At 47.8% G+C, this 12,176-nt stretch overlaps 1 protein-coding gene across 2 annotated transcripts in view; it reads right to left on the bottom strand.

Annotated features, from left to right (window-relative positions):
* Positions 1-2,088: 2,088 nt before the first annotated feature.
* Positions 2,089-12,176, bottom strand: part of LOC119384090 (hydroxymethylglutaryl-CoA lyase, mitochondrial) — a 39,799-nt gene continuing 29,711 nt past the window's right edge. For both annotated transcript variants that reach the window (XM_037652383.1, XM_037652382.2), the window contains exons 7-9: positions 6,911-7,085; positions 6,094-6,297; positions 2,089-3,147 (exon numbers count right to left, since the gene is read on the bottom strand). In XM_037652383.1, coding sequence (XP_037508311.1) covers positions 3,046-3,147; positions 6,094-6,297; positions 6,911-7,085 — 481 coding nt within the window. In that variant the 3' untranslated portion in view covers positions 2,089-3,045. The remainder of the gene's footprint in view (positions 3,148-6,093; positions 6,298-6,910; positions 7,086-12,176) is intronic.

Below are 12,176 nucleotides of genomic sequence, written 5' to 3'. Positions count from 1 at the left end.
TGATGGTCCCGGCCGCTTACATTTGGGAACTCAGTGGTGTGCATGAAGACAGAGGTACAATCAGGAATGGATGTAAATCAAAGGACGGTGGGCCGCCTCGCGTTGGGCGCTCACGGGAAGACGACAAATGAGGCTGTAAAGGGAGATATGGGATGGGCAGGCTTTGAAGTGAGGGAAGCTCAGGGCAAAATGAGATTCGAAGAGAGGCTGAGGAAAATGAAGAAGAGTAGATGGGCAGAGAAGGTTTTCAGGTATTTGTATAGAAAAAGCGTTGACACGCAGTGGAGAAAAAGAACTAGGAGGCTCACCAGTAAATATACGGCTGGCAGTGCGGGCGATATGGCAACAAGGAGCATTAAGCGGAAGGTCAGAGAGGCGGAGAGGACTTATTGTATGACAGCGATGGAAAAGAAGCCGGTTCTGAGTAACTACCGAAAAGGAAAAAACGAAATAAGGAGGGAAAGGTTTTATGATAATTCAAGGGGAAGCGCTTTACTGTTTGAAGCAAGGTGGGGCTGCCTTAGAACGAGTAGTTATAAAGCGAGATTCAGTAACGAAGAAGAACAATGTACATGCTGCGGGGGAACTAAGGAAACGATGGAACATGTACTGATTGAATGTGGCGATATTCACCCAGGTATACGCCTGGGCACGAGTCTACATGAAGCCTTGGGTTTTAGGGACAACAATGGAAAGCTGAACACGTCCGCGATAGAAATAAGTAAGAGACGGTTAGAGTATTGGTGGCAGAAAAGTAGAGATAAAGTACAAAAATAAATAATGGGGGTAAATTTATTTTTTTTTTTTGGTATAATAACATAGATTTAATCAATGTAGATAAGGTATTATGCCAACATGAAACAAGGAACTTTTTTTTTTTCTTTTCTTTTTTCTTCGAGACATGTCACCGCCCCGTTATAAAGGGGACGCTCATAGCATCCATCCATCCATCCGGAAAGGCTGCCACCCTGTTGGCGCGGCTTGCGTGAGGCGAGGCAAAATGGTTTTGCGCTTTTATATAACCTCCCACTGATTTGGAAACGTCAGGTCAATGTGTACGAGAGGCAAAGTGCATGCTGGGGGTCTATTTTTTCTCAAATGCGCTTTTTTGCTGTAGATATGCGGCGCCTATATTAGAGCACTTAGAAGTGCGACGCCTCTCCGCGTGCGCTGGGACCCACCTTGGACCAGTGCTTTCCCGGTGTGGTCACGCTACCAAATGAACTGGCCAGGAGAACAGCAAACGGCGACGCGAGGGTGAGTTAACGAACAACTCGAAGATCGTGGACACTGAATAGCATATCAGTTCTGCAGAGTCCTACAAGGTGGAGGAAAGTACGAAATGCCCCGGAAAACCACTGGTCCTGGGCTCAAGCCCTTGACAAGGACGATAATGTTGTAAACCAAGAAGCTTCCCTTCCAAGAAATTCACATGCCTTTTCTTAACAATTTGTGCCGCAGTCAGGTGCACAGCAAAGTACTGTCAGCCGCAAAAGTTTGCGGGATGTGCAGTGCGTGGCGGAGCGACGGAAGACTGCATTGCTGCGTCACCTACCGTGATGCGGCGGGTGTTGGGGCTATCGGCCTCGGCGATTAGCGACGGCGCGTTTAGACAGCGTGCCGTTGCCGGATCTAATCGCGAAGGCTGCGGCCGATAGCCTCAACACCCGCCGCATCACGGTAGGTGACGCAGCAATGCAGTCTTCCGTCGCTCCGCCACGCGCTGCACATCCCGCAAACTTTTGCGGCTGACAGTACACTTTAGTACACCTTCATGCAAAATTCCGCAGAACACATCTGCCCAATCTTTTTTCCAATTGACATCTTTTTGACACAAGCTCTTCAGTTTATTCATACGTAATTGACAGCTGCTTGTATGCAGAAAACAATAAATGTTAGGCTCTTTTATGCAATTTTTCTTACATGGGCGAAATGGTATTACGTATTACCTGAATACCTGATCACACAGCTAGACCATTCTGTATACCATTCTGTCAAGGTATGAAGTGCGGACACTGATGAAAAACCTGCCTGTTATTTGTTGCCTACAGTGGACTGCTTGAGAAAAACTAGGCCAGAACAACAAAATTTGCAGTAACAAATTTTATTTGTCAACAACTGCACATTGAAGCTTTTGTACATAAAGCTATCTATACAGAAGGTACAGGCAGCTTGATTGTCGAAGCATGGATGCTGTCCTTGAATGTGTATGTTCACAACAAAAGGTCATGAAAGAACTTCATAAATGAAAAAAGAAAATATTATTATCCCTTCTGGCAATGTTTGTTAACTTGCACCACTATCACAGTGTACAATATGACAAACTTCTGGCCTCCAACTGAACAACAGCGAATTTTCAAAACACCAGGCTCAATGCAGGAAATCCTGACAAACAAAGGCAGTGATTTACCAGCACAAACATACAAAAGAAAGAAACTGCCAGGTTGTACAGTATCTAAGCCAGTAACGTCAAATAAATTTTAATTAATTACTTCCAGAGTGATTTCAGCACATGACATTTATCATTCTTGCTATGTATGAAAGTAAAATCTTCACTAGCAATGAACACGAATTAAATTATTTCCAAAACTACAATAAAGCAGTAATAGTTGAAAGGCCTTCAGCTATAATGGCGACTCTTGTCTTTACCAAGACTACAAAAACCGCTTTGAATACGCAAAGCAGCCCATTGATACAGACGTGTAAAACAAAAATGGCACGAGTCAAGTATATATGATGAAATTGTACATACAAATAAACTAAATGCACGAAAATAAATACAATAATAGGCCTCCGCAGAGGTTTCGAGAACTGATCAATAACGAGGTTCTTAAATATATGAGGCTGCCAAAAAGAAAATATCGCTGAGGTCATTACGAAATAAATGACTATAGTTAGCCACCTCCCAAGCCAAGCCGGCAGTGTGCCGACAGAAGCCAGGGAGGAGACAACGTGACCAACATTGGGTGATGATGGCAATGACGATGGGAGTGATGGGGCTTTGGCTTCTGGGATGAAGCAGTGAAGATTGGCTGCGTGTGCGACTCAGAGCCTGCTGATGGCTCGTGACACCTTGGAGTTGTTTGGCCTGTTGAGTGCCTTGCAGATGAAGTCACCCACACCAATCACCTTCTGGAGGTCAACGCCCTGCAAACACACAGAAGGGAACAGGGAGGGAGCAATACTTGGTGTTCAACAGGCTGGCAAATGCTCTGTACGTGAGGGAGAGCACAGGCTTAAAGTAGGCACTGTAAAGCAGGACTACCGTATGTACACGATTGTAAGTCGACTCGAATGTAGGTCGACCCCCCTAAAATCGCACATCAAGAGAAAAAATAAAAGTGCGAGAGCATTTCATAAAGGAAATTTATTTACGATGTCGCTGAAAAAAACAATCTCAAATTTTGGTGTGCAAAGCTGGCTTCACCGCAGTGCTTCAAAGCTATGCAGAAAAGCTAGCTTCGCGGCAATACGCGGGGATTTTTAGAAAATTTTCTAAACTAGTCTCAATTTCGATTGTAAGTCGACCCCCCAACTTCGGACTTCAAATTTTGATAAAATTGGTCGACATACAATCGTGTAAATACGGTAGTTGGCAAAACTGGCAGCCGAATGCAGCTGCCACTGTAACTCGTCTACCATGATGACATATGCACACACACAGAATGGCAGACTCTGGCAGGCAAATAATGTGAGCTCATACCGCTGAGATAGCGTAAATCGCACCGTATGTGGTGGCTAAATGAACTATCGTGTACTATCACCCTGTTAAAAGAAAACTGGAAAGGGCTTCATCATTTAAGTACGCTCACACGTCTGTGCACACATCCCTGTGCTTTTCTTTTCCATGGTGCCCGTTTCATCACAGTGCTTCAGTGTGGGCCTTCTGTTGGACTACTTCCACATCCTGAAGAAACAAAAAAACGCTGTGCCAATCCTACCCAAAAGCAACGGTCCAGGCGAGGCTGCAACTACAGACGTTCCTGCAGTAAAACTCTACATTTACGCGTCACTTAGGCAACTCCAAAGGAGATTCTGCATGGATTCCTTTCCTTTCTTTACATCTTTCTTTTTAGCAGTGAAGCTATTTGAGCTGTTGGTTAGGCCGCATAGCGTTCGCAAAAACTCAGCCCAGCTGTGCACCGCCTCGTGTTGCCTAGCAACCACCTGCTACAGCAGCTACCTTGGTCTAGCAACAGCAATTTAGCCACGCAACTTCCTCGCACCACACGTGAAGTGTGAAGGTGGAGCTTGGTCGTGACGTCAGAGGAGAGTCAAAAGCTCGGAACAGCTGGCACGGCGACAGGCCCCTCTCCTTTTTATGAGAGGGGCCTGTGTTTTTTTGACTTCGTGAGGACGCCATGGAAGACTGACGAAAGGCCCGAAGAAGAAGCGGCTTACCAGGAAACAACTTAGCCGAGCTACGTAAAATTTAGTGCATGAAACCATGACAGAAAATGAAGACCTGTAGAAATACAGTCAACGTCTGATTTTTCAGACTTCCTAGGGACCGCAAAATCGTCCAAAAAAACGAATTCATGCTTTTCTTATTCCGCTCAAGCGGTCAAGTCGCCACAGCCACGTCCGAAATAGCTTTAATGCCTCCCAGTACAATTATCATGCATTTTGGTGCGCGCCCAGACTCTCGCAAATACATTCGGTACCTGCTGTGAACCCCGCTTGACTATGTGCCATCCGCCACTTACAAGGTTGCATCTCGTGATGAGCGCCGCTGATACCAGCAAAGCGCGGTATAGATTACGGCTCTCTCGCATGGAGCGTTTGGAAATGTTGACGCAGAACACAAAGACTGTGGCGGAAGAGTGGACGACTCGTCCGGCTTTCCCTGATGCGTGTGCGCCGCATGTTAATGATGCGTACACACATCGCCGAATCTCCGCCGATACGCAGCATTTGCTGCCGTGTGAAACCGATCGTTTCTAGTTGTGTGCAGCACATCGCCAACTAAGCTGACGCAGTCACTGTACTGTTTCTCTATCGTACGCACGCATTTACCCTGAAAGAGTTCGTGATGCGCACTTTGTTCCTGACTGCACACGAGCGCAGCAATGGCGAGCTGGTTTCGTCCGTGAAGGCAACGCGTCTGTGCGGCACACTTAGCGGTCTCGCACAAAGAGGCAGTATGAATGGTGGCGCGGGACGTTTGGGTTCTTGCCTATTAAATACGTGCAGTATGCACGCAACTACGCAGGCCACATGCACTACCGAGCAGTTAACTGAAGATGCTTATCGTAAGGGTTGTCAGCGATAAGCCGTACTGGCGTGTTTGCTAGCTGCTGCCATCACACCTCCGTGCATTTCCGCTGCTTATCCGTAAATACGCCGCAGGCGCCGTGATAGCGGCCCCTTTGAATTTCTGGTCTGCTTCATTCCATAACGCTTTGTCATTGTGGCAAAGCTGACTTTAGGACTCTGCTACTGTCGCAAACAGATCGACTCGCGAAAGCGCTGGTTCGAACCTACGAGATGATAGATGCGGCAGAGGTGGGGGCTTCAAATAATGCCTTTCGGACCTGCAATTTGGGCAGAAAGTCAGAAAAATCTGACGCGGAAGACAATCAGCGTCCGAAACTTCGGACGTTCTAATACATTGACGTCTATGGGGCTGGTGACGGTGCCGCAAAAATGTCCGAATTTTCGAGCATGTTCGGAAAATCGGGCGTCCGAAAAATCGGCAGTTGACTGTACTGCGTCACCTATTCTGCTTTTCTCACATTCAGTTTTGTGATCACCAAGCAAGTAGCCTGTTCATGCAAAGCATCTTGAAACAAAGTGTGGCTTGAGTGTGCACAGCATTTGCAAACATTAGACAGCGCTGCAGAGAAAATTGCAATCAAAGAACTGCCACTTGATAAACTCTGGAATCTTGGCAGTCCGTTGCAATTGAGACAGAAAAGGCAGGTGTTTCAGAGTCGAAGTAATGTGTGAAGCGCTTAAGCTTCATTGTGGGCAGCAGTGACTGTATATGGAACTTCTTCACATTATCAGGGAGTGGAATAGCGTGGTGCCACATAACATCCAAGTCTGGTATTGTAATCGTACGTCTTCCACTGAAGTTGTGGGTTCACTCACCGTTGGTATGCCCATGCCGTGCAACATGTAGAGCACATCCTCGGTCGCAACATTTCCCGTTGCACCACGCGCGTATGGGCAACCGCCGAGGCCAGCCACCGAGCTGTCGACCACGGCCACACCCATGGCCAGGGCAGTCAAGATGTTGGCCAGTGCCTGACCGTAAGTGTCGTGGCAGTGGACAGCCAGAGCAGTTGCAGGCACCTGCACACAGAGCGCATCAGGCCAGTGCTGTTCATTCTCACCTGACACATACTACTCTTCCATAATACAGCTGTGAAAATTGTCAGACCCTTACAATTGGATACAAAGCCAAAAACAAATTGATGGCATTGGCAACAGCCTACTGTGAGAGGGGCAGATGCAGCAGCATCACTATCAAAATTGGTTGCGAATTCGTGTAGGTTCATTTCCTGCTCAAATGCGACCTGTGTATCTGTTCCCAATGGAGTGCAAATAATAACTGCTGCCATTATGGAAGTTCATGTCAAATGAAAGTCTTCTGCCTGCTGGAGATAAACCTGTCACTTCTCCGTAGCTTTCCAAAGGTTCGTAAACAAAGGGAAGGCACATTCAGCTGCACGCCCACCACGAGATGTTTCCACAGGCCAAAAACGGGAAAATATTTGAATATTGCAGACAAGCTGGCACACATCTTTAAGCAATGCCACATAGATCAAGCTTCTCAAGGAAACGGATTTGCATAGAAGTTATTTTATACTAATTTCTATGTGCTTAGACTAAGCTTAGAACCACAAACTGATATTTGCACAAGCCTACCAAAACCACACTCTTAGTAACTAGAAAAAAAAGGTACCTCCTTGAGCACAGCCTGCAACATGGGTCGCATGGTTCCTGGCGTGCCAACACCAATGGTGTCCCCAAGAGAGATTTCGTAGCAGCCTGCCCTGTACAGCATGCCAGCCACCTTGGCCACCACTTCAGGAGACACAGCACCCTCGTAGGGACAGCCCACCACGCATGACACGTACCTGAGGAAAAGGCACGTTCCGACACTTTAATACCTAGTAGCATAGAGCAAACCCCAATGTAGACACTGGCAAGTGTCAAAGCAGGCATAAACACGGAGGAGACATACAGAGTGCAGCATGGGTCTCTTCCGTGTTCGTCCCTCATTTGTCTTTCAACTGGAGCATTTTACGCACCAAGACCACAATATGCTCATGAAGCATGGCACTGCTGGTTCATTTTTGACCATGTGTGCAAGTAAACATATGTACGTGAGTATTTTAGGATTACTTATGAGCATGTGTTACCATTAGTAATTAGCATACGTTATAAGCGGAGTTACATTAAAAAGTAGAACTTGAAATTTCGCATGAAAATACATATCTGAATAACAAAACCTTAAAAATGAATGGACTCCAGAAAAAAATGTGTTCTTTTTGGCAAGCAAATAACCAGTTTTCACTAGATCTTTTTTGCAAAAACTGACCTTTTGTGTCAGGGGTGCGCGTGGACGCAATGATCTCGGGAATTGTGGTCTAGTGATTGTTATATGCGCGGATGGTGTGTGCTCTCTGGCGGAAGCGCGCAGATCACGTTGGGCTTTTAAGCAAACGTTTTTTTGAAAAATAAATCAGTTGTTAGATTGCGCTTGTCCGTGTGTCTCCTTTCTTCGTCCCCGTTTGTTTTCGCGCAAAGTACCACAATGAAACTATGGCGACACGAGACGAAAAGCTAGCGTAGGCGAGTTCGTATTCACTGCCATTGCAGCGCAGCACCTGCAGTGTACCCAAGGAGAGCATCGCAAGTTGGTGCGGCGCGCTACTAGACGGCACCCACTGTGTCACATTTTGCGCCTTACACATTGACCGTAAAGAGATTTTGAGAATTTTGAGAGGGATAAAAAGCAAAAAAAAAAGCAAAAAGCAAAGTGGCTCCCCGTGTCCTACCAGTGCATTGTCCTACTCGTAGTTTGGCGCACGAAAGTGGGAAGAGGGGGGGGGAGGGGCGTACCACCCGTGCTTCCCCTCCACCTGCCAGTCAGTGTGAGCCATCAGTCTCTCTTTCTCAACGATTGCGCAAGCAACAGCTAGAACGGAGCAGATAACCCTTATTTTGCAGGACTCGTGGCGCGGTTTCAAGGCGAGCGCTCTCGTCAAAAAATATGAAATATGAGCTCGCCGAGTTGACAATATCGACAACCCTTAAAGCCGAGAGCACCGCAATTGTGAAGGCTGGAACCAGTGGCCATGCCGATCAGCGGAAGAAGGTTCCTTTGTACGCGGTCGTCGAACAGGCGCTCTACCAATGGTTCCTGTCAATCCGTGCCCATAAGTGGGCCAATACTTGCCACAAAGGCAAGTGTTGGCTTTGTGGGCAAGTATTGGCTCCAACTTGGCTTTTCTTCTTGGACGGCCGAACTTTAAACCTAGAGGCGGCTGGTTTCAAAGGTTCAAAGAGTGGAATGGCATTGTGTATAAAAATGTGGTGGGGGAAGCGGCTTCTCTCGATTCACAGGCGAAGCAGCATTGGCTGCAGACCACCCTTGCCTGTACTGATGAAGCAGAGAGATGTCTAGAAGTGTGATGAGACTGCCCGTTTTTTATTTATATGCTGCCATCGAAGACTCGTGCTTTTAAAAGCGATCCGTGTCCCGGCGGGAAGCACTCTAAAGTTAGGGTAACCGTATTGCTCTGTGTAAATATCGACAGGAGCCATCAACTCAAGCCCTTTGTGATCGGGCAATCCAAGAAGCCAGTATGCTTCAAGAAAGAACACGTCCCGGTCCACTATCGGAGCAATAAAAAGGCTTGAATAACCCGCGACTTGTTCGGGGAGTGGATGCTTGAGCTGGACGGTGTCACTGAAAGTCAGGGGTGGAAGGTGGTGTTGCTACTCAATAACTCAGCGCACACAGCGTGAACCCGAAGTTGACATCAATTGAACTGATTTTCTTGCCGCTGAAAACGACAGCAGCCTTGTAACCGCTAGATGCCGGCGTTATTGCCAACTTCAAAGCGTTATACCGGCAGCGCATGCTTGAGTTGCTGAGCGCGTCGTCCCGTGTACTTCTTTTCTTTGTGTGCCGTTTTTTCGCGCCCCTCAGTCATCATGAGTTGCTGGTGTTGAAGATTTCCCGCTCGGCTCCCAGTACGTCTGGCAATGCAGACGGCAGTGATGTGATTGACTGAAGCTGTTTTGGAGCAGGTTTTTGGAGCAGTAAAAAGTGCATTTTGGAGCAGGAAAAGGGGCTTTTGGAGCAGCCAAAAACGCGTTCTGGAGCAGAAAAAACTGCTTTTGGAGCAGCTAAAAGCTCACTGCCAAGTAGAAAAAGGGACCGTGTTAAGCAAAACAGTCAACTAAGGAGGAACTCTTTTGAAATTAAAAGTTCTGTAAAATAATGGGTGTTTGCATAACACCACTGGATCACCGAGCAGCCCCGTAAGTGTAAACATTGACGTCGCGGTCTTATCAGGCCCGTAGCCAGGGGCGGAGGGGCGCCTAGGGCCCCCCCCCCGCCCTCCTGAAGTTTTGATTGATGGGATGTTTTACCAAAAATAATGGAAAACAGTGTTGTTCTCAAATAGTGAAGGTTTCCAGCACTTGCCCCCCCCCCCCCTACCTCCCCCCGAAAAAGATTCCTGGCTACGGGCCTGGGTCTTATAATGGCTTAGAGTGGCCAAACAAACAACGCAGGTAGGGTTTCTCAACTACAGTAGGATCTCGGTGATACGAAGCTGAAGGGGGAGCGACAATATTCGTATCGCCCGAAATTTCGTATCATCAAAAAACCAGCTAAATCTGTTTCCAAACAACGATATACGCACAAAACATTTATTTCTGTCATAAGAACTCGCGTATGCCTGTCTGGGACACACGTGAACGGACCAATAAGGGACGGCGCAGCTGGCTGCCGCGAAAGCTTCGCTTCAGGCCAACTGAAACCTAAGTGCCAAAGTCCGCTCCACCATAGTGACAAGCGAAGATCGACACGAACCCCGAAAGACTTCGTGCCTTTTTTTTTTTATGACTCTATTGCCTTTAATCTATCGCTGCAGTAGCCGCGTACCTTCGGAGCTTGTAGTCGCTATCGATGATCGCATTGATAGCGACCGTGGTTTCGTGCGCAGCGGTTGCTGCAAACGGTAGTTCCGTTTTCAATTCGCGTGCGCTGGCCGCGCACGTGCCTTCAAAACTACGTCGTTTGTTGCTATCTACGATCGCATCTGCCGCGGTTTTGTCCGCAGCGTTTGTGGAAAGCAGTGTCGCTTTGACTGGGTGAGCGTTGGACACGCGTGCACTTTCGGAGCTCCGTCAGTTTTATCGTCGCCATACATGATCGTGTCAAGAGCTACCGCGGTTTCGTCCTCGGCGCTTGTGACAAACGATAACCACAGTTCTGACAGCGTGTGAGCTGGCCGCGCGGGTATTTCCGAAGCTTCCAATATTCTGCTCTCGGCCGTCGCTTGACGGATTCGGTACCAACCCGTGAAACACATAACCTCAAGAAAACGTCTTTGAAACGTTTAAAACCTTTATAAACCTCTATAAAATGTTTTATAAAGGTTTCGTGTTTCGTGGGAAAGTTGGTAGCACCCGCCGCGACGCGGAAAAGTGTTCGGAACATCCGAATTTCGGGCCATTCGACACAGTAGAATTCGGCTGGGGAATTTCACGAATTCGTATCAGCCGGTTACGTTTACATCAACGCCTCCTAAATCGGTTTCCTATGGGTTCGCAAAAAGCCTGGATCGATTGGGTTGGACTTTTCAATGTGGATAGATCACGGACAGAAATTTTGATGTGCGGGAGATTTTCCTGCCAACCGTACACACGTAAGAAAAGGTCGAAATCAGGGAGTCTCCCGGATTTTGGCATGTATGCACTATAGGAGGCTTTTGTTCGTTTGCAGGAAAACTGTTTCGCGATTTCTGAGTCCGTGAACATCCTCGGAAATAGATGTGGCCGTATCTGCCCAAAAGTCTCTCTGCACGAACCACGCGGTCGCCCGAGAGCGTTGCTGAACACTGCGAGAAGTCCAAATACGTCTGACACGCAGGTCTTTGCGGAGTTTTCAGTACACCTGCTGAATCCCGGTGCTGCTTCGTGGCCTCAATGTGCCTCTTGCTTGTAAAATGTCGCTTTATCGCTGCAAAACCATGCTTTTCGCAGTTAATGGTCTGACTGCAGACAATGCAAAATCCACTTCCATTGCTGCCTTGGCGACGCCAAGATGATATAGTCTCACCATTTTCATCCATCTTGTTCAGGATGTCGACAATGAACTTGGTGGAACGACCTGAGGCTCTGAGACGGCGAGACACGAACAATGCGAAAAGCAATGCCCCTCAAAAAACATGTAGCGATACGCTTTTTGCTAATCCCGCCGAGGACGGAATAGTCTTTGTTGCTAGCCGTTCCACGGCGAACCTATATAGTTTTCCACGAGTTTTGCTCCCCGACTGGAGTCGCGTTCCGTGAAAATCCTCAAACAACACGAAGCTGCCAATTAACTGCTCCAGTCCACGGCTGGTGCGAAGCTTTTCCGCCATCTTGCCAGCTTCTCGGTTTGCGATAACCGCGGTTAGGAGACTAACTGCTGTCATGTCTGCCCTGTAGCTACCCCTAACCGTGGTTAGCAGTAACCGTAGTCAGCTTAACCACGGTTAAGGGTATAACAATGGTTTGAACAGCGGAACGTAAAAAAAAGGGGTAAAAAGATGGCAGACAAGGACGTTGCTGTACTAACAACTGAAATTTTATTTCTATGTTGCTGCGGCGGTGCGGTCACACCAGCTCGCGGCGAGCCGCTCCTTCCAAGGTACATTTTTCGCGGATCACGCCAGTTTACAACAGTCTGGGGGGGATTATGTCGGCCCCCAAAAGCCTGAACAAGCCAAACCAGCCCTTAACGAGCCTTCCCATCAATCAGCGTCCGGTCAAGTCCCCCAGAAAGCACCGGGCGGCGTGCCGTGAAAAATGATGCATGAAACCATTCCTCTCGCGGCACGAAAATTCTACCGCTCGGCAGCTTCAGAGTCTCGCGTTTTGCCGGCGCACGTTTTGACGCTAGTGAGCTTATCGTTTGGCGCAGACTTGGCGCAGAAAAGCGGAGA

Source organism: Rhipicephalus sanguineus, chromosome 2 (genome assembly GCF_013339695.2).
Source record: "Rhipicephalus sanguineus isolate Rsan-2018 chromosome 2, BIME_Rsan_1.4, whole genome shotgun sequence".
NCBI classification, from domain to species: Eukaryota; Metazoa; Arthropoda; class Arachnida; order Ixodida; family Ixodidae; genus Rhipicephalus; species Rhipicephalus sanguineus.
The sequence above is the reverse complement of the archived record's forward strand: the minus strand, read 5'-3'. Positions and strand labels throughout refer to the sequence as shown.